At 40.0% G+C, this 22155-nt stretch overlaps 1 protein-coding gene across 17 annotated transcripts in view; it reads right to left on the bottom strand.

Moving 5' to 3' along the window:
• LOC128694998 (constitutive coactivator of PPAR-gamma-like protein 1 homolog) overlaps positions 1-22155 on the bottom strand; it is a 224507-nt gene that overhangs the window by 77342 nt on the left and 125010 nt on the right. For all 17 annotated transcript variants that reach the window (XR_008407941.1, XR_008407942.2, XR_008407943.1 and 14 more), the window contains one exon: positions 7239-7397. Coding sequence is in view for 13 of the 17 variants with exons in the window: in XM_053785385.1 (XP_053641360.1) it covers positions 7239-7397 (159 nt within the window). In the remaining 4 variants the exon portion in view is untranslated. The remainder of the gene's footprint in view (positions 1-7238; positions 7398-22155) is intronic.

The raw sequence follows: 22155 nt of genomic DNA, 5'->3' as shown, positions 1-22155 counted from the left end.
AATGCTGCAGCGAAGAGGCGGTGGAGATATCCTGTCTAAGGGCAATGTGTGGTGTAAATGTTATGCAGAAAATTTGGAGTGTGGAAATTTGGAGAAGGTGTGGAGTTTATAAAAGTATTAGTCAGAGGGCTGAAGAGGGGTTGTTGAGGTGGTTTGGTCATTTAGAGAGAATGGATCAAAGTAGAATGACTCGGAGAGCGTATAAATCTGTACGAGAAGGAAGGCGGGGGTAAGAGTTGTCCTCGAAAAGGTTGGAGGGAGGGGGTAACGGAGGTTTTTTGGGTGAGGGGCTTGGACTTCCAGCAAGCATGCATGAGCATGTTAAATAGAAGTGAATGGAGACGAATGGTATTTGGGACCTGACAAGCTGTTGGAGTGTGAGCAGGGTAATATTTAGTGAAGGGATTCAGTGAAGAAATGTAAAAAGAGAGCAAATGAGAGAGTGGGCGAGATGTTATCAACAAATTTTGTTGAAAATAAGAAAAAGTTTTGGAGTGAGATTAACAAGTTAAGGAAGCCTAGAGAACAAATGGATTTGTCAGTTAAAAATAGGAGAGGAGAGTTATTAAATGGAGAGTTAGAGGTATTGGGAAGATGGAAGGAATATTTTGAGGAATTGTTAAATGTTGATGAAGATAGGGAAGCTGTGATTTCGTGTATAGGGCAAGGAGGAATAACATCTTGTAGGAGTGAAGAAGAGCCAGTTGTCAGTGTGGGGGAAGTTCGTGAGGCAGTGGGTAAAATGAAAGGTGGTAAGGTAGCTGGGATTGATGGGATAAAGATAGAAATGTTAAAAGTAGGTGGGGATATAGTTTTGGGGTGGTTGGTGCAATTATTTAATAAATGTATGGAAGAGGGTAAGGTACCTAGGGATTGGCAGAGAGCATGCATAGTTCCTTTGTATAAAGGCAAAGGGGACAAAAGAGAGTGCAAAAATTATAGGGGGATAAGTCTGTTGAGTATACCTGGTAAAGTGTATGGTAGAGTTATTATTGAAAGAATTAAGACTAAGATGGAGAATAGTATAGCCTTGGTGGGAATCAGCCAGTGTGATAATAAAAAAAAAAAATAAAAAAAATGAACAAGGAGGCTTTAGGAAAGGTAGGGGGTGTGTGGACCAGGTGTTTACAGTGAAACATATAAGTGAACAGTATTTAGATAAGGCTAAGGAGGTTTTTGTGGCATTTATGAATTTGGAAAATGCGTATGACAGGGTGGAGAGGGGGGCAATGTGGCAGATGTTGCAGGTGTATGGTGTAGGAGGTAGGCAACTGAAAGCAGTGAAGAGTTTTTACGAGGATAGTGAGGCTCAAGTTAGAGTATGTAGGAAAGAGGGAGATTATTTACCAGTAAAAGTAGGCCTTAGACAAGGATGTGTGATGTCACCATGGTTGTTTAACCCTTTCAGGGCCCGTCCCATAGATCAACGGCTTTACGTTGAGTGTCCAAACCGTAGATCTACGCCAAAATTCTACCGCCGTCAAATTTAGCGCAAAAACGCTCATAAGCCTACATGTGAGAGAACGGGTCTGCGTGGTGGGTGTGCGCCATAAACAAAAAATCTAGGCGCCCGCATAGCATTGTGGGAACGCCGGCTCAGTTACCCTTGTTCACCATGCCTCGTCACAAGTCAGATCTCACTCCCCGGAAAATTGGGACTCTCCTCTTCCTATCTGATAGTTCTGACACTGATGGAAGTGGAAATGAAGACGAATTCTACAGCTTTGATCAGTTAGTGACCGAAAAGAATGACCAGGATATCGATAATAGTGCAGAAAACCCTGACGATCCTCAACCTTCTACCTCTGGTGTGGGCACTCGTGACTCACGGTCGGTTGTTCCTCATCGCAAGAGAAAACTAATATTTTCGCGTGGCCAGGCCTCTGACTTCAGTAATGACGATGATAGTGACGTGGATTGTGATTTTATTGCGCTCGACGATCATTCGAGTAGTGATAGTGAGGAATCATATTCACCAGTGAAGCATCGGTATGTTCGCCGCCGCATGCGCTCGGGTAGTGTACCCTATGCTGTGCCCAGGGGACGGAGTACATCCCGGAGTACATCCCGTGGCCCAACACCAGTTTTAGGTAGTGATAGTGAGGATGATGTGGCTACACTTGGCATGGATAGACCACAGGCATCAGTGGATGGTGTTAGTGGTGATGGTAGTGGCGGTGGTAGTGGCACCGCCATGCATGACTCACCAGGCCACGCTGGGACCCACGCTGCTGACTCGTCAGTTCAAGGACAAAGCGGAGAGCCAGCCACCAGCCCACCACAACCACAACCACCCGCACAACCAGCCTATGATATCAAGTATCCACCAGCAAACCGTATGTGGGATTGGCAGCAAAATCCCAATTTTGTTCCCAAGCCTCACCACTTTGATGACTCTCAAAGTGGAATTCTACCTACTTGTCCCCTTGGAACCACGGCCAATGAACTGGAATTCTTTGACCAGCAATTGATGGAAATTATTGTCAGGGAAAGTAATAAGTATTTTGAGTACACCATGGCAAATACGATCTTATCACCACAGTCAAGACTACACAGGTGGAAAGAGACGATTGTTGCAGAAATGTATTTGCTTTTTGCAACAATAATGCTTATGCCTCACGTCTATAAGCATAATATAAAAGCATACTGGTCCACAGATCGGCTAATTTCTACCCCGGTCTTCAGTGAAATCATACCAGTGAACAGGTTTATCTTACTCTTACGTATGTTGCACTTCTCTGACAAAACCAGGCCTGACAGAAGTGACAGGTTATACAAGATTAGAAATGTTTTCATGTATCTCAAACAAAAGTTCAGCATATACTTTTATCCATTCAAGAATCTTGTAATTGACGAGTCTTTGATTTTGTTCAAAGGTAGACTGTCATTCAAGCAGTATATACCGAGCAAGAGGAAACGCTTTGGTATAAAACTGTTTGTACTCTGTGATTGTGACAGTGGCCTGGTGTTGGATATTGTTGTATACACGGGTAGTAAAACATTGAAAGATACCAAGATGTTATTGGGTATCTCAGGTGACGTAGTGAGAAACATGATGGCACCTTATCTTGGTAAGGGGCATATATTATATATCGATAACTGGTACACAAGCCCATGACTCAGTGATTTCATGCGAGTGAACAAGACAGATGTGTGTGGCACAGTGCGTTCTAATCGTAAACATATGCCCAGGCTCAACGCAGGTGCTCGTGGTGATGACGTGCAGGTGTTTACTGCCAATGACATCATGGCATTACGGTGGCATGACAAACTAGATGTCACATTGTTGACAACCAAAGTTGATCGAGTGACTAATGAACGTATTCGAAAACCAGTGACAGTGATTGATTATACACAAAACATGCGCTTAGTTGACAAGTGTGACATGCAGATTGGTTTTGTTGACTGTGTTCATAAGAGTTACAAGTGGTACATGAAACTTTTCTTCCATCTCATGGACATTTCAATGCTCAATGCATATAATATGTACCAAATAAAGACTGGCAACAGACCACCGTACGGTGAATTTTGTTTCTCTGTTGTCAGACAACTCATAATGAAGTGCAAGGTAACAACACCTGCTATACAACACGGTCCTCGAATTCCTCAGGATATACCCAAGCGTTTGAGGAGGGAAGGTGATCATTTCATAATACAACTTCCTTCAACTCAGAAGAAATTTGCTCAGAAGAGATGCATCGTCTGTGCACAAACAAAAAGACGGCAACAAAGACGCAAAGACACTCGGTTTATGTGTGAGGAATGTAAGGTGCCTCTGTGCATGGTGCCTTGTTTCAAGGAGTTCCACAAGCTCCAGCAGTTCTAAAACCATATCCAGTGATTGTAAATATGTAAATATATGATAGAACATTAGTATTATACAAGATTTGTGCATGTTTATTGTAATAAACAACAGTGGTAAACAATAATATGATAATAACTTTAGTGCGGTTATTGTGTTCAATACAGTGAGTTTATATATATACATTATATACAGTATTGGTCTCTCAGGCCCCAAATGTTAGTAGGAATAGAAAAAAATTGGAAAAGAAAAGAAAAAACAACAAAAACAGCAAAATAATGTAATGCACGTAAGTGGAATTCGTCGATGTTGCCGCCACCACATCATTTTCGACAAACTTCTTGGCACTGTATCTCGGTAAGTACTGATCAGATTTTTTTTTTGTCTTATTACCTTCACAAAAATATGCTCTTTAATTCTGTAAGAGAAAATAATTTTTTTTTTTTTTTTCAAAATTTCTTGGACACTGGAAATACTCACGTAGGCTGGAAGTACCTATATTACGGATAATGTGGGAAGCGCCAAACAGCCGCGACCTGCCTCCTTGCTCTCACTCTTAAGACTAACTAACCCCAGTACCCATATGTGAGGGGGGTGTTTGAATACTGCTGTGGTCAGCAACAATATGAATACAGACAGTGATTCACGCAGAGACGGTTGGTAGTGAGTCATCTACTGGTACACTGGTTACTGGTAACTGGTTACTGGAACTGGTACTACTACTGAGATATGGAGGAGGTGAATGTATTCAGATATTTGGGAGTGGACGTGTCAGCGGATGGGTCTATGAAAGATGAGGTGAATCATAGAATTGATGAGGGAAAAAGGGTGAGCGGTGCATTTAGGAGTCTGTGGAGACAAAGAACTTTGTCCTTGGAGGCAAAGAGGGGAATGTATGAGAGTATAGTTTTACCAACACTCTTATATGGGTGTGAAGCATGGGTGATGAATGTTGCAGCGAGGAGAAGGCTGGAGGCAGTGGAGATAGTCATGTCTGAGGTCAATGTGTGGTGTGAATATAATGCAGAGAATTCATAGTTTGGAAGTTAGGAGGAGGTGCGGGATTACTAAAACTGTTGTCCAGAGGGCTGAGGAAGGGTTGTTGAGGTGGTTCGGACATGTAGAGAGAATGGAGCGAAACAGAATGACTTCATGAGTGTATCAGTCTGTAGTGGAAGGAAGGCGGGGTAGGGGTCGGCCTAGGAAAGGTTGGAGGGAGGGGGTAAAGGAGGTTTTGTGTGCGAGGGGCTTGGACTTCCAGTGGGAATGCGTGAGCGTGTTTGATAGGAGTGAATGGAGACAAATGGTTTTTAATACTTGACGTGCTGTTGGAGTGTGAGCAAAGTAACATTTATGAAGGGATTCAGGGAAACCAGCAGGCCGGACTCGAGTCCTGGAGATGGGAAGTACAGTGCCTGCACTCTGAAGGAAGGGTGTTAATGTTGCAGTTTAAAAACTGTAGTGTAAAGCACCCTTCTGGCAAGACAGTGATGGAGTGAATGATGGTGAAAGTTTTTCTTTTTCGGGCCACCCTGCCTTGGTGAGAATCGGCCAGTGTGTTAATATATTTATTATTATTATCACACTGGCCGATTCCCACAAAGGCAGAGTGTGAGCAAAGTAACATTTATGAAGGGATTCAGGGAAACCGGCAGGCCGGACTTGAGTCCTGGAGATGGGAAGTACAGTGCCTGCACTCTGAAGGAGGGGTGTTAATGTTGCAGTTTAAAAACTGTAGTGTAAAGCACCCTTCTGGCAAGACAGTGATGGAGTGAATGATGGTGAAAGTTTTTCTTTTTCGGGCCACCCTGCCTTGGTGGGAATCGGCCGGTGTGATAAAAAAAAAAAAAAAAAAAAAAAAAAAAAAAAAAAAACATTCAGGGAAACCAGTTATTTTTATATAACCGGACTTGAGTACTGGAAATGGGAAGTACAATGCCTGCACTTTAAAGGAGGGGTTTGGGATATTAGCAGTTTGGAGGGATATGTTGTGTATCTTTATATGTATATGCTCCTAAACTTTTGTGTTCTGGGCACCTCTGCAAAAACAGTGATTATGTATGAGTGAAGTAAAAGTGTTGAATGATGATGAAAGTATTTTCTTTTTGGGGATTTTCTTTCTTTTTGGGTCACCCTGCCTCAGTGGGAGACAGCCAACAGAGTTCCGTTCCTAAGACCACATCGGTAAATGAATTCATCACTAAGCAAGAAGCATACTATAATGGTAGTGAGTTTGTGTCAACCATCTTAGATATTGTTTTAATGTCACCTTTGTACCATTTATAACATTTTTAATATATTTTTAAGTGTTTATACAGTAGTGTACTGCATATTGTAATAAACAGAATAAAGGAAATCAGCTCTAATATACATTATTTAGGTATGCATACTGGTCAAAGAGCCCATCGTAAGTCCAAGTCATTGGTAAACGAGTAGATCGCTAAGTGAGGAGAGGCTGTATTGTGTAAATAAGGTGTGAAGGAAAGTGTGGTGATATGAAAGGTATAATTCAGAGAGGAGAGAAGGGGTGTAGGCACCACCCTTCCCATAAATTATACGATTAAATAGTGAAGACAGGACACCACAATCTTGGTTGTGCTCCTGTAACTACAAGTATAATTACAATCAGAGAAAATAACAGGGAAGTATGCAATGAGCTCAAGAGAAGATTCCATATTTTGATGTTTACTAATGAGCAAGGGTAAGTACCAGATAAGAGAGTATAAACCAGGTGAAACTTTCAAACATATATGACTAATGAGAAAGTGAGAAAGTTACCAATGGGATTTAACACATTAGAAAAATTCAATATCACCACAACTATTAAGTGGAACTGAAAACTTATGCTAGTCACTTGAATAGATTTTTAGCAAAGCATTAATGAATGGTCAAATGCCAGATGACAAATATGGAAAATGTAGTAACAATATTCAAGATGGGTGACAGCAGAAAGCCCCTGAACTGCATACCACAATGCAAAGACAGATAAGACAGGGCTATTCCAAGTCAGTGAAAAATTAAGAGGAATATGAGTTTGAGCTAGAGTTCACCACCCCATAAATACAAACAGGTAATTATCACACATGCATACAAGGAAATGTAAGCACTTAAGGCTATCTTGTACAAAGATCATGTTTTTAAAAATTCTGAACTTATGTAAATACAGTAGAGATAATAAATTAAAATAATAAATTACATGGCAAATAATTGATTGTATATTAATAAAAGTGGCAAAGTCCAACGCTAAAAGAAAAACTCAAAAGATTTAAAACAATTTTTTAACACAATGACAGCTTAGAAAATTAAAAAAGTTCCAAGAGAATGTTAACTGGTAATAAATATTCCAGTGTTCATATGTAGAAATAGACAGGACATGCTAGTAATACTGGGCAAGCCACAGATGAAAATTATTTGAGTACAAATTACATTAACCAACCTGTGTTAAAACTTGATATATCCATGGGCACATTAAACCCTTTTGGTGGCGCTCAGAAGCTGTCCGCATGACCTCATGGGGCACTGGAGGTAGAGGGAGAGGGTTGGGGTCAATCTGAGGGCCTGGGTCTTGACTTCCTTCAACTGGACTACTGGACTGCTGCAGGGAGAATGTCACTTGGTTATCTGGTGTGAATATAAAATTAAGACCATACCAGCTTTCCTTCACTGCAGATTTCTTAACAATAATACTGAAAATATGATATAACATTATTCATGTGTGTGCATGTGCATACCTAAGTGTGCACTCATGTGTGTGAATGCATGTGTATACATGTATATATACATGTGTATATACATTGTGTATATACATTGTGTATATATATGTTTGTGTGTACTCACCCAGCTGTACTTCAGCTTTCCTGCACTGCAGACTTCTTAATAACAATACTAAAAAGATTATACAGTGGTACCTCAGGATACGAAATTAATTCGTTCCAGAAGGCTGTTCAAGTGCTGATACCGAATGAATTTGTTCCCATAAGGAATAATGTAAATTACATTAATCCGTTTCAAACCCCCAAATACACTTACAAAAAGCACTTATAAAAATACACTTACATAATTGTTCGAGTTAGGAGCTGATCGTATCCCGAGGTACCACTGCATAACATTATCCACGTGTGTGAATGTGCATATCTAAGTGAGTATGTGTGTTTGTGAGAAAGACAGTGAGAGAGAGTGAGTGCGAGTGCGATTGAGAGAGTGTGAGAGTGTGAGTGTGAGTGTGAGTGTGTTACTTAGTTGTACTCACCTAGTTGTGGTTGCAGGGGTCGAGTCATAGCTCCTGGCCCCACATCTTCACTGGCCACTACTGGGTCACTCTCCCTGCACCATGAGCTTTATCATACCTCTGCTTAAAGCTATGAATGGATCCTGCCTCCACTACGTCGCTTCCCAAACTATTCCACTTCCTGACTACTCTGTGACTGAAGAAATACTTCCTAACATCCCTGTGATTCATCCATGTCTTCAACTTCCAACTGTGTCCCCTTGTTGCTGAGTCCCATCTCTGGAACATTCTGTCTGTCCACCTTGTTAATTCCTCTCAGTATTTTATATGTCGTTATCATGTCCCCCCTCTCTCTCCTGTCCTCCAGTGTTGTCAGGTCGATTTCCCTTAACCTCTCCTCGTAGGACATACCCCCTTAGCTCTGGAACTAGTCTTGTTGCAAACCTTTGCGCTTTCTCTAGTTTATGTGCTTGGCTAGATGTGGGTTCCAAACTGGTGCTGCATACTCCAATATGGGCCAAACGTACACGGTGTACAGGGTCCTGAACGATTCCTTATTAAGATTGCAGAATGCTGTTCTTAGGTTAGATAGGCGCCCATATGCTGCAGCAGTTATTTGGCTGATGTGCATCTCAGGAGATGTGCCTTATGTCATACTCACCTAAGATCTTTTTCCTTGAGTGAGGTTCGTAGTCTCTGGCTCACTAGACTGTACTCTGTCTCCAGTCTTCTTTGCCCTTCCCCAATCTTCATGACTCTTGTACTTGTTGGGGTTGAACTCCAATAGCCAATTGCTGGACCAGGCCTGCAGCCTATCCAGATCCCTTTGTAGATCTGCCTGATCTTCATCCGACTGAATTCTTCTCATCAACTTCACATCATCTGCAGAGACACTTCGGAGTCTATTCCTTCCGTCATGTCATTCACAAATACCGGAAACCGCACCAGTCCTAGGACTGACCCCTGTGGAACCCCACTCATCACAGGCACCCACTGACACCTCGCCGCACACCATGACTTGCTGCTGTCTTCCTGACAGGTATTCCCTGATCCAATGTAGTGCCTTCCCTGTTATCCCTGCCTGGTCCTCCAGTTTTTACACTAGTATCTTGTGTGGAACTGTCAAATGCTTCTTACAATCCAAGAAAATGCCATCTACCCACTCCTCTCTCTCTTGCCTTACTGTTGTCACCCTGTCATAGAACTCGAGAGAGAGGAGGGGGAGCGAGAGAGACACAGAGACAGACAGACAGAGAGACAGAGAGAGACAGAGAGAGAGAGAGAGAGAGAGAGAGAGAGAGAGAGAGAGAGAGAGAGAGAGAGAGAGAGAGAGAGAGAGAGAGACAGACAGAGACAGACAGAGAGAGAGAGAGACAGAGACAGAGAGAGAGAGAGAGAGAGAGAGAGAGAGAGAGAGAGAGAGAGAGAGAGAGAGAGAGAGAGAGAGAGAGAGAGACAGACAGACAGACAGAGAGAGACAGACAGACAGAGAGAGACAGAGACAGAGAGACAGAGGGAGAGAGACAGAGACAGAAACAAGCTTTTATGCCACAAGATGGGCAGAAAGCAGCAACTTCACTCTGGCTGTACCCTTCTCCAGAACGATCACTCCATCTGAGATCATATACCCAGGATGACTCGAGTATGGAACACATTCGTACAGCATAATGATGTCAATGAGATGAAGTCAGTTGATCAAATGAAAATGCTGGCCCACAGATGGCTCCGACTTCATCCTGTTCCCTACTTGTATGTCTCATAACAATAAAAATGCTTTCAAATGAGCTGATGTAGGTAACAGCTCTTAGCTTGCCAATAAAGTTAGGAATCCTTAACCTGTAAATAGCTTGTCAATAAAGATAGGAATCCTTAACCTAACCTTGTCAAACCCTGTGTAAAAAAGAGAGAGAGAGAGAGAGAGAGAGAGAGAGAGAGAGAGAGAGAGAGAGAGAGAGACAGAGAGAGAGACAGAGAGAGAGACAGAGAGAGAGACAGAGAGAGACAGAGAGAGACAGAGAGAGACAGAGAGAGACAGAGAGAGAGACAGAGACAGAGAGAGCACTTCGCCGCATCTCGCATCTGCTTGACAGCAGGGGTTGCAAGATTTTGTGCGAGGCACAAGTACGCTCACACCTTGAGTATGCTCCACTATCTTGGTTCGCCTGCCCCCTTCTCATCTGCGACTGCTTGACAGAGTAGAGAACAGAGCAAGGCGTCTCATCTCTCGCCTGGACCCATCCTGGATAGATCTGTCATTTCAGCAGAGCCTTCAACATAGGAGGGATGTGGGTGGCCTTACTGTTATGTACATGGCCAATGTTGTCAAAGTACCACACTTGGATCCACTTCGAGGACAGCGTGAAACAAGCTTTTATGCCACAAGACGGGCAGAAAGCAGCAACTTCACTCTGGCTGTACCCTTCTCCAGAACATCACTCCGTCTGAGATCATTTATTCCCAGGATGAGTGGAGTCTGGAACACATTTGTACAGCATAATGATGTCAACGAGATAAAGTCAGTTGATCAAATGAAAATGCTGGCCCACAGATGGCTCCAACTTTATCCTGTTCCCTACTTGTATGTCTCATAACAATAAAAATACTTTCAAATGAGCTGATGTAGGTAACAGCTCTTAGCTTGCCAATAAAGTTAGGAATCCTTAACCTGTAAATAGCTTGTCAATAAAGCTAGGGATCCTTAAGGTAAGTCATGAGCATACTGTATATGCATTTTATCACTCTAGGGAGCTTTAACCCTTTCAGGGTCGACAGGCCCTCTCAGAGACTTGTTCTCAGGGGCCGCCCAAATTTAAAAAAAAAAAATTATTTTTTCTTATGAAAATATAGAGAATCTTTTCCCGATCATAATGACACCAAAAGTATGAAATTTGATGAAAAACTTATGGAATTATGCTCTCGCGAAGTTAGCGGTCTCAACGATGTTTACGCATTGGCGATTTTGCCCACTTTGAGCCCTATTTTTGGCCAATTCCAATGTACTAGTCGACAAAAATCATGAATATTTCACTAGAACTTCATTTTTTCTATTGAACAAGCGAAGGAAACCACCCATTTACCGATTTCAACTATCCAATACAGTGGTCAGAATTTAGCAATTTTGCCAATTTCACACAAATTTCAAAAGATGCCAATTTCCAAATAGGGTCCAGAATAAACAAGAAAGACATTCCTGGCACTAAAATGACATTTCCTCTGTTCATTAGTCATGTCCCAACGCCCCTCTTACATTCTTTTGTTTTCCACTTTGAATTTTTATTCTCACAAAAAATAGAAGATTTACTGTTATGCAGACTACTGCATTAGTGTAAAAAATGGTATAAATAATATCGGCGCACTTGTGAAAGAATATTAGACTCACCAGTTGACGTGTATTGGACGCCTAGCATGATTTATTTACTTTTGAACTTTGGTAAAAATCAAACATTTCTGCTACTTTGAGCTCAATTTCAAGGTACTTTTCCTTGTAAAATCAGTCAAAATCATCTCAATTTCTGTAATATGTCTTCCATTCTATAGAATGAGACCAATAAAACTAGAATACAACAATAAATACCACAGGAAAATACAGTGCAAAGTCGCTGTTTTAATCCAAAAACACGGTCAGTTTTTTTTTTCTCATTACTCACTGTGTGCTGCAGGATTTTTTTTATACTATGCACACTGATCACAGACTCATTCTTTCATATGTAGGCCTACCAGCTTTCTCTCACTAGATTTGAGGGCGCTAGAATTTAGGCGTACTAGTACGTCAAAAACCCTGGTGCCTAAGCTGTACTAGTACGGCTGAAACCCTGAAAGGGTTAAGCATCATAGTATATTAAGGGTGGGTTGGGTGGACAGGAGGGCTACCACACCTGACTTCTTTCAGTAAATACTACCCTATATTAAATACTGCCCTACATATTTTGAGGTAAATGAATGTACTGTGTGTGTATTTTTGTTGTTTTTTAATGCCTAGTTCTATTGCTAACTTAATACATGTTAGTGTAAACTTGTTATCTGGCATTTACATGCATTTATAAGTGGAAAAAATGGTGTTCTGCTTTCCAGCGATGTCAGCTTTCTGGGAGTAACCTGGAACCTAACCTGCTGTATAAGTGGGGCCCTACTGTATTGAGTATTCTATCCTCCACAAGTTAACCCTATCAGTGCCTAGGAAACTTATGAAGTGCAATCCTCAAAATTCTAACTTAGGTGAGGTACACATACATATTTCAGTATTATATATTTAAAATAGGTTAATAAAAGCACTGTCATTTTGTGTGATCTGTCATGGGAATGCATATTTGTGATGCCTACTGTATATATGTTAGGGTAGTTTGGGCATTAATAGAGGACAAAGGAAAATAAGATGACTGGGAGGGCATATAAATTTGGGGATGGAGGGAAGGAGGGGTAGGAGTCATCCTAGAAAAGGTTGGAGGTTGGAGTAAAGGTGGTTTTGAGTGCCAGGATCTTGGACATCCAACAGGTTTATGTGAGCCCACCTCAAAGGCTCAAATCCAGCTAGCCAGTTTCCCTGAATCCCTTCATAAATGTTACCTTGCTCCCAGTACTGTTGAACAGTGAGGAAGGTACAAAATCCACTTGCATTCACTCCTGTCTAACAAGCTCACATTCCTGCTGGATGTCCAAACCCTTTGCATACAAAATCTCCTTTATCCCCTCCAACCAACCTTTCCTAGGGTGACCCCTATCCCACCTTCCCTCCACTGCAGACTATACACCCTCCAAGTCATCTTGTTTTCCTCCATCCTCTCTATATGTCCAAACCTCAAGAACCCTTCCTCAGTTCTCCGGATAATACTTTTTTGTAACTCCACACCTTCTAATCTCCAAACTACAAATTCTCTCCACAATATTTACACCACACAGTCCTCAGATGTGAAATCTCCACTTCCTCTGGCCTCCTCACTATAATAGTCACAGTCCATGCTTCACACCCGTTTAAGAGTGTTGGTACCACTATACTCCCATACATTCCCCTCTGACTCCATGGTTAATATTCTTTCTTCACCATAGATGCCTCAATGCACCATCCACCTTCTGCCCTTTATCAATTCTATGTTTCACCTTATCTTTCATAGACCCATCAACCTACAAATCCAATTCACTAAATTATCTGAACACATTCACTTCCTCCATACTCCCTCCTTCCAATCTGACATCCAATCTGTCATTACCTAATTTGCTCATTTGTTACCCTCATCACCTTGCTCTTTCCTATGTTCACTTTTAATTTCCTTCTTTTACATACCCTCCCAAATTTGTCCACCACCCCTTGCAGCTTCTCTTCAAAATCTCCCAAAAGCACAGTGCCACCAGGAATTTCCAAGGGTGACGAAAAGATAATACATACACTATCACTCACTCCCATTCTCTTTCCAGCAAAACATTATGCTCTAATGATAACCCACCAAATCACAACATTCTCACCGAACTTTCCAAGTGGACTGTACTTCCCACCTCCAGAACTCAAATGTAGATAATGGGTTGCCTAAACCAATTAACCATTAAACTGTCCAAACATAGACCTACGTTTGCACGTGTAGCGCTCCGAACGTAGATCAATGTTTTATTTTTCATTCCTTCAAATTCGGCACGATAGGCCTGAATCTCCTAGACAAAAGAGAATGGGTCTGCACCCTAAGTATGCGCAGAGTGAAAAGATTCGCTGATGCTGGGGTACCGCATGGTAGCACCAGTTAGTTTCAGCTCCATCTTGGGTTAACATCATGGCACACTCCAATTATTCACTCATGCCTCAGCGTATTAACACTGCTATTCTCGGAAAGTGTAACAGAACGTGAGGTTAGTGAATCTGACACTGATATAGCCACTAATGTTCAAGGAATTAGTGAAACTACTGATGATAACCCAGATGACCCTCAGTCCATTACCTCTGGGGTGGCCAGTGTGGCCATACCAGACCCTCAGCCAAGTACCTCTGGGGTTGCTAGTGTTACTACCCAAAGGCAACTCTGCAAGAGGAAATTATCATTTTCCTTGCATTATGGTGATGACGATGGTGAAAGTGACATAAGTGATGATGATGAAATCGATTTTATGCCCATAGAGGTTTCGTCAAGTAACAGTGATTATCATTATTCCCCAGTGAAATGTACTTATAGGTGTCATAACCTACGTTCAGGCAGTGTGCCATATGTAGTCGGTGGCAAGGGTGGTAGCAGGTAATGATCCAAAACCCCAGCTAGTGATAGTGATCATGAAGGTGAGTATGCTGGGATGAAGGAAGATGAGGCTGGTGGCATGGTGCCTGAACCTCATGGCACAGTGGGTGGGCAGACAAAGGACTGCCCAGCACCCCCTCAACCATGTGTTGTCTCTACTCCCTTTCCCTCTCCTGCTCCCCAACGCCCCATGCCACAAGTCCACCCTGCAACATCTGATCGCGAATGAAAATGGACAGAAAGTACACCATTCACGGCACAACCTTTCAATTTTGATGCCAGTGGAAGTGGCATCATGCCACATTGTCCCATCACAAATGAGTCTAGAGAGTTAGACTATTTTCAACTATACATGTACTTTGATGAACCGATAATGAGCCTGATTGTTAACCAGACCAATATGTACTACTGGAACACAATGGACCACATAGACGTTTCAGAATCGTCATGGCTGCGCAGGTGGAAAGATTCAACTGTGGATGAAATGAATTTATTCCTTGGCACAATCATGCTTATGCCACACACCTATAAGAACAATATAGCACAGACCACTTCATCAGTACTCCAGACTTCCGTGACCACCTCCCCTGCAATAGATTCACTCTGTTGCTACGAATGTTGCACTTCTCAGACAGGAATACTCCAAACCAAAATGACCTCCTATACAAAATCAGGGAATTGTTTATGTATCTCAAGCAAAAATTCAGTGCCTACTTTTATCCATTCAAGAATATTGTTGTTGACGAGTCCTTGGTTCTGTTCAAGGGATGACTGTCATTCAAACAATATATACCAAGCAAACGTAATCGTTTTGGTATAAAACTCTTTGTAATGTGCGACTGGTCTTGTGTTGGATGTCATTATCTACATAGGGAAAAACACACTCGACGACAGATGGATGTTGGGCATTTCTGGTGATGTTGTTCGCAAGATGATGCAGCCACACCTTGGCAAGGGCCATACATTGTTCACAGACAACTGATATACAAGTCCTATGCTTGCTGATTTCCTATGTGTAAAAAATAATGATATATGTGGAACAGTGAGAAAAAGTAGAAAACATATGCCAAGGTTCACTGGAGGAAGTGTAGTGCAAGCGTTTCATGCCAATGACATCATGGCACTGACGTGGCATGACAAACAGGACGTGACATTGCTGTCAACCATCCACAGAAACGAGATAGTACAAACAGACTGAGCAAGTACAACAATGAACCTATTGTAAAGCCAGCAGCCGTCATCGACTATACAAACAATATGTGACTAGTTGACAAGTGTGACATGATGAAAGGGTTTGTTGACTGTGTGCGAAGGAGTCGCAAGTGGTATATAAAAGTGTTTTTCCACCTTGTAGACATTGCAATGCTCAATACCTTCAATATGTATGAAATAAAGACAGGGAAGCGACAACGATATGCAGAATTCGCCCTCAATGTTATCGAGCAGATAGCGAAAAAGTATGGTACCACACCTATACCTGTCACTCCACAGCGACCTGTCACCCCACAACAGCGACCTGTCACTTCACAAGAGGAGGGGGAAGTGCCTGACCAAATAATCCCTAACTGTCACTACCTGATACCATTACCATCTACTCCAAAGAAGTACTCTCAGAAAAAGTGTGTTGTGTGTGCTTACACTCACAGCGACCCCAAGTGCAAAAAGACACACAATACATGTGTCAGCAATGTGGGGTGGCACTCTGAATGAATCCATGCTTCTTGGAGTATCATACAGTGGTGGACTTTTAGAAACATAAATGGGACTTGTAAATACCTTGTATATATATGTAAACAATAGTATGTGATTGAACCAGGTGTACAAATTCATCTATCAGTATGATTATGTGTGTGTGACAGTGTGATTACTAATTCAGTACCAAATATTTATGTCTCAACAAGAATTGGCAATGAAATCAAAAGATCTGCAACAAAACATTATCATAACATGAAAACAACAAAAAATTTAAAAGTACTGGAAAAAAATGATAAATGTTTATTGTTTCTGCAAGCGGCAGTGCTCCATGTTGCCGACACCTCATCATTTAGCAAGAACTTTGCAGGCTTATATCTTGGTAAGTACTGGCCCTAAATTTTTTTTTTGTCCAATAACATTTCTAAAAATGCGCTCTTCATTTAAAAAAAAAAAAAAATTATTTTTCAAAATATTCGGAGCGCTGCGAGAGTGAACGTAAATCTACGTTTGGACAGTGACCCCCTTTTATCTATGATTCCTAGGTCACTGATGCCTTTAATATATTAAAAAAAAAAAAAGCTTCAATGATTCAGCTAAGGGATAAAATGTAAAAATCCTCATTCAAATAATTATACAGTTAGATTATTCTCTTAGCTCATCACTTGCAGTAAGATAACAGTACTCCTTGTACTGAATTAACCGAGTAGCATTTGACGGTGAATAAATAGTACTTGTTCTATATTAACTCTGTAGCATTTGTCGGTGTATGATGACAGAAGCAGCCGCAATTTTCTTTACAAAATGTTATGTGCATAAATCACAGTTGCTAACTCTCCAAATGTGTCAATAACTGTCTTTCCCACCAACCATTATTTTGCTTTTCTGTCAAATGTGAGTGACACAGCCCAGAAGAAAGCCAATCGACTAAACACAATAGCCTTCCTTCCTTTTAAAAAAGAATTGGAAAATTTCTTCTGGATGCTGGGTCTGTAGTCACCCAACCCCCTTAATTAAGAAATATGGAAGCAGGGAACCCTGCAGAGGTCAATGTTTTGTATTACAGCACACAAAAGACTCGTACTGTATGGAAAATGGAAAGGCTAAATACCAAAAAGAAAGAAAAAACTTTTATCATCATTCAAAAGTTTCACCATCACTCATACATAATCAATGTCTTTGCAGGGGTACTCAGATACACAGTTTAGAAGTCTCTCCAAAGTGCCAATATCCCAAGCCCCTTCTTTAACCCTTTCATTGTCGGTCCCATAATATTACGGCTTGAGAGCCAATGTCAGTCCTGTAATACTACACCAAAATTCCAGCACCTTCAAATCTGGTGGGACAAAGCTAGTAGGCCTACATGTGAGAGAATGAGTCTGTGTGCTCAGTATAAAAAAAAATCCTGCAACATGCAGTGCAAAGTGAGAAAAAAAAAACTCCAACCATGTTTTAGGTTTAAAACACTGATTTCGTGGTGTATTTTCGTATGGTATTTATGGATGTACTATTCTCATTTCCCTGGTCTCATGTGATAGAATGGAAGATATATTACAGAAAAAGAGATGATTTTGAATGATTCAGACTAAAAGTACATGTACCTTGCAACTGAGCTCTAAGTAGCAGAAATGTTCGATTTCTGCTGATGTTCAAAAGTAAACAAATCACACCACGTCCAATATACGTCAACTGGTGGGTATAATATGCTTTCATAAATACAGTGATTTTATAGTATTTTTACAATAATGCAGTAGTTTGCACAACAGTAAATCTTCTATTTTTTTGTGTGAATAAAAATTTAAAATGGAGAGCAAGCATAATATAAGAGGGGCCTGGAGACATGACTAATGAACAGAGAAAATGTTATTTTAGTGCTATGAATGTCTGCACTGCTTATTTTGGCCCCTGTTTTCAAACTGGCCTTACTTGATTTGTGTATGAAATTGGCCAAATTACCAATTTCTGATCACTTTATTGGGTAGTTGAAATCAGTAAATGGGCAGTTTATTTTACTCAATTGATAGAACAAATGGAGTTCTAGCAAAATAGCTATATGTTTGGTAGACCAGAACAATGGAACTGGCCTAAAATAGGGCTCAGTGGGCAAAATCGGCGATGTATAAACATCGCTGAGAGCGCTAACTTCGCGAGAGCATAATTCCGTAAGTTTTCCATCAAATTTCGTTTTAATGGTGTCATTACCATCAGGAAAAGATTCTCTATCGATTCATAAGAAAAAAATAATTTTTTTTTTTTTATGAATTGATAGACAATGAACAAGAGCTTAGAATCAGTGGTCCCAACAGTGAAAGGGTTAAAGTGCAGGCATTGTACTTCTCATTTCCAGGACTCAAGTTTGGCTAAGTGGTTTCCCTGAATCCCTTCACAAAATATATTTAGCACTTTAATGCATGTATATCAGGTGTAGGTTTGTTGACAGCAATCAAAATTTTATCATCTGCACTGATAGACATTTTTACTTGATGTAACATGTGCATATATATAATTTTGTGACAAGTAATTTACCAATCTAACCTAATCTTACTAAAATAAACTTGAAATGTAGAATAATTAAATCCCAACCAACCTAAGATCAGCCTAAATTTAGTTTATTAAACTATTAATTTTGTGATGTTCAGGTTGATTTCTTTTTAATTACTGTAACAATAAATTTACACACTACTTGCTGGCAAAAATTATGCTTACCAAATAAGCCAACCAGGTAAGTTTAAAAAGTACAACACATACACCCACACATTGGGGTCAGTATTGATAATTATTTATTAATGAAAGCAAAAACAAATAATTACTAGAACTAAAGAAGTATATATTAATTAAAGCATACGTGATATCAAATTTTTTCTGGGATGGAGTGATAAGCCCATAGGCCTCAGCCAAATGACCAAAAGCTCCACTGTGCAGATCTGAGCCTGGATTATCCACTGGGCAGTGCCCAGGGCCTTTAAACAAGTACAGGTTGAGTATCCTTTATCCATAATACGAGAAGCTCCAAAATCCCAATTTTTTTTGTTTGAAAGCTGACACGATGCCACAAATGGAAAATTCCATTTGGCTCTGAGGAGGCTATTAGGCATTGTGCAAGTCTTTGCATACCCAAGCAGTTGCAACACATGGCCTCACATACCCCAGGTGGGGCTCTGACATTCTGTTGGCCCTAGTTCATTACCAACAGTCATCACTGCCAGACCTATGTGCATTATTCACTGTGATTACCATATGTTTTGTGCCTATTCTCTGCACAGTGGTGTGAAGATATTCTTAAAACTGTCAAAAAGGCCTGCAGATACCCCTATGGTAACAGTGATGAGAAAAAATAGTGTACAGTAGCCTTTAAATCAAAACATGATATCATGGGTGGAGATTGAAAGCTTGCTGCTGTTTGTTTTTTAACAGCCATTGCAGGTATTATCCAATGATCCTGTGCTGCTTTTATTAAAAATATTGTATTTACTAAAAATATTGTATAAAACTACTTTCGATCTGTGTGTGTGCATAAACTATACAGTAGGGCCCCACTTATATGGCTGGTTAGGTTCCAGGCTACCGCCGTAAAGTGGAACACCCTTTTTTTCCACTTACAAATGCATACAAACACTAGATAACAAGTTTACACTAACATATATTAAGTTAGCAATAGAACCAGGCATCAAAAAACAATAACAAAGTACAATACACACATAGTGCACTCATTACTTACCTTAAAATATTTATAGTCTTAATCTAGGGTGAGACAAGTAGTATTTATTGTAAGAAATCAAGTGTGGTATGTATGGTAGTCAGCCAGGCTACCATACCAGGCCACCCCACCCACACATACAATTCTATGATATTTAAGCATCCCAGAGCGATAAAATGTATATACAGTTCACTCATTACTTACCTTAAAATATTTGTAGTCTTAATATAGGGTCAGGAGTAAGTAAATGAGATAAAACGAATAAATGAGAGAGAGAAAGAATGAGTGCATGAGAGAGTACAGGTGCAGAGTTATGTAAACAAACCAGGCGAAGGTAAGTTTTGTAAACAAAGTGTACACGTCTGGTTTGTGTACAAGTTACATTGTGTACAGGTTGTCTCTACATTGATACGGTAGAATAAATAAAGAAGAACACTCTCATTCTCATGTAACATCATTTTGAGAAGAAATGATGCTCTGAGTGAAGGCAATGGAAATAAGTCACTGACTTTTTTGGGTTATCCTAGGTTCTCTACACATATGTTGTTATGTATGATAATCTATGTAACTGTATTTGTGTATACCTGAATAAACTTACATACATACGAAAGGAATAATTTTCTACAGTTACCCCCAGTAACACATTTTCTCTTATGTTAGATTAGAGAAAATGTTATTCTTGGCATCACTAGTACAAGTTATCTGGCTACCACATCTCATATTTATGTTTATTTATTCTATTGTAGGATGTATTTATCATCTTTTTATGTTATGTATCGTGTTTATTATATAATTTTGAAAAAAATATCATGGATGGATTAATGAAAATGTGTATATTAACGTAATATACAACATTTAATGAGACTCGGTGATTATTATTATTATTATTATTTCTAATATGGCGTCACTTGTGCAAGTTGTCTGCTACCACATCTCATATTTATGTTTATTTATTCTATTGTGGGGTGTATTTATCATCTTTTTATGTTATGTATCGTGTTTATTATATAATTTTGAAAAAATATCATAGATGGATTAATGAAAATGTGTATTTAACGTAATATACGACATTTAAATGAGACTCGATGATTATCATCATCATTACTAATATGACGTCTGGAGACATAAGACACTCTTACTGATTTTAATGTGTACCTGCATGCCAGCACAGTATGTAAGTTTATTTAAGTACAGGTATACATAAGTATAATTATCAGAGTATATATAAAATATGAAATAACTTTTAAAAACATTTGAAATTTTGGAGTTTCCAGACAAAATGGAGAGACTTAGTGCTTACTGAGCTCACGAAGAATGTAAACAAACAGGGTGGGGCGCGGTGACCGTATTAGAAAGTCAGGTGGGGGGAGCCGTATAGCGAGTTTTGGTCATAATTTGAAATGACCGTATTAGCGGAAAGCCGTAAAGTGAAACACCGTAAAGCGAGGCCCTGCTGTATATGAAATATAGTTAGATTTCGTCTTCAGACGTGGGGTCCCATCCCCAAGCTCTCTCATTATATTCCAAAAAATTCTGAAATCCGACACACTTCCAGCCCCAAGCATTTCAGATAAGGGTTGCTCAACTTATATTAGACAAAATATCTATCTTCGGGGTCTATAATTTTGAGTGACCAGGGCCTACAGTTTTTAACCAGACCCATTGACTAACACCTTTGTTATGAAAAATTTTCCCATTTCTCCTAACAAACAAAATTTCCTCCTTCCACAGACATCCCTTCATTATTTATGCCTCTGGCAATAAACGGTTCAGCAACTACAAACAAAATGAAAAAAAAAAAAATTGAAACCGTTAATAAAAACAAAAATATGGGATTTCCCCCTTACACAATATTATTTACCACATTAATTTAAGTGCAGGTAATGGTATATAACCATAGTATAAAGTTTTCCATTTATCAGTGTGTCACTGACAATAAACACTCAAGAGAGCCTATTTGAAGGCTTTGTAAGAAGTTGGATCACTCATGCAAAGATACATGCATAAATTAAATTGATGGGAAGCTTACTCTCTATTGTTTTTAGCATATTAGCATGAGATGAAACAGCCATCCTCTCATGCTCAGCTCTTACCTTCAAAATAAAAGGGAATATCAAATTTTAACCAGAGTATTTACAAAAGTCAGAACAGTGTAAACGAACACTACAGGCTTCCCTCACTTCATGCAGTAGATGCATTCTAGCCCCATGGCAGCTGTACTAAGCTTAACCAATCTGGCCATCAACACTTAATTTCACAGAAGTTTTTTCCATACATTTTGCACACCTCACCAACTGCATATGATAAATTTATTTCGTATAAACAGAATTACTTATAGAAATGAGGCACTGCATAACAGGGCATTTGCATAAACTGAACTCGCAAAAGGGGAGGGAAACCTGTACCATATACCATAAATTCCTGTAAGATGAGGGGAAACGTCGGAATCCAGACCCAGTATGGGTTACTATTTTTGCTCATCACAACTGGCCACTAAATACGTAAATATTACACTGCTGTGTAA

The sequence above is a fragment of the Cherax quadricarinatus genome, chromosome 35 (genome assembly GCF_038502225.1).
Source record: "Cherax quadricarinatus isolate ZL_2023a chromosome 35, ASM3850222v1, whole genome shotgun sequence".
NCBI lineage: Eukaryota > Metazoa > Arthropoda > Malacostraca > Decapoda > Parastacidae > Cherax > Cherax quadricarinatus.
The sequence above is the reverse complement of the archived record's forward strand: the minus strand, read 5'-3'. Positions and strand labels throughout refer to the sequence as shown.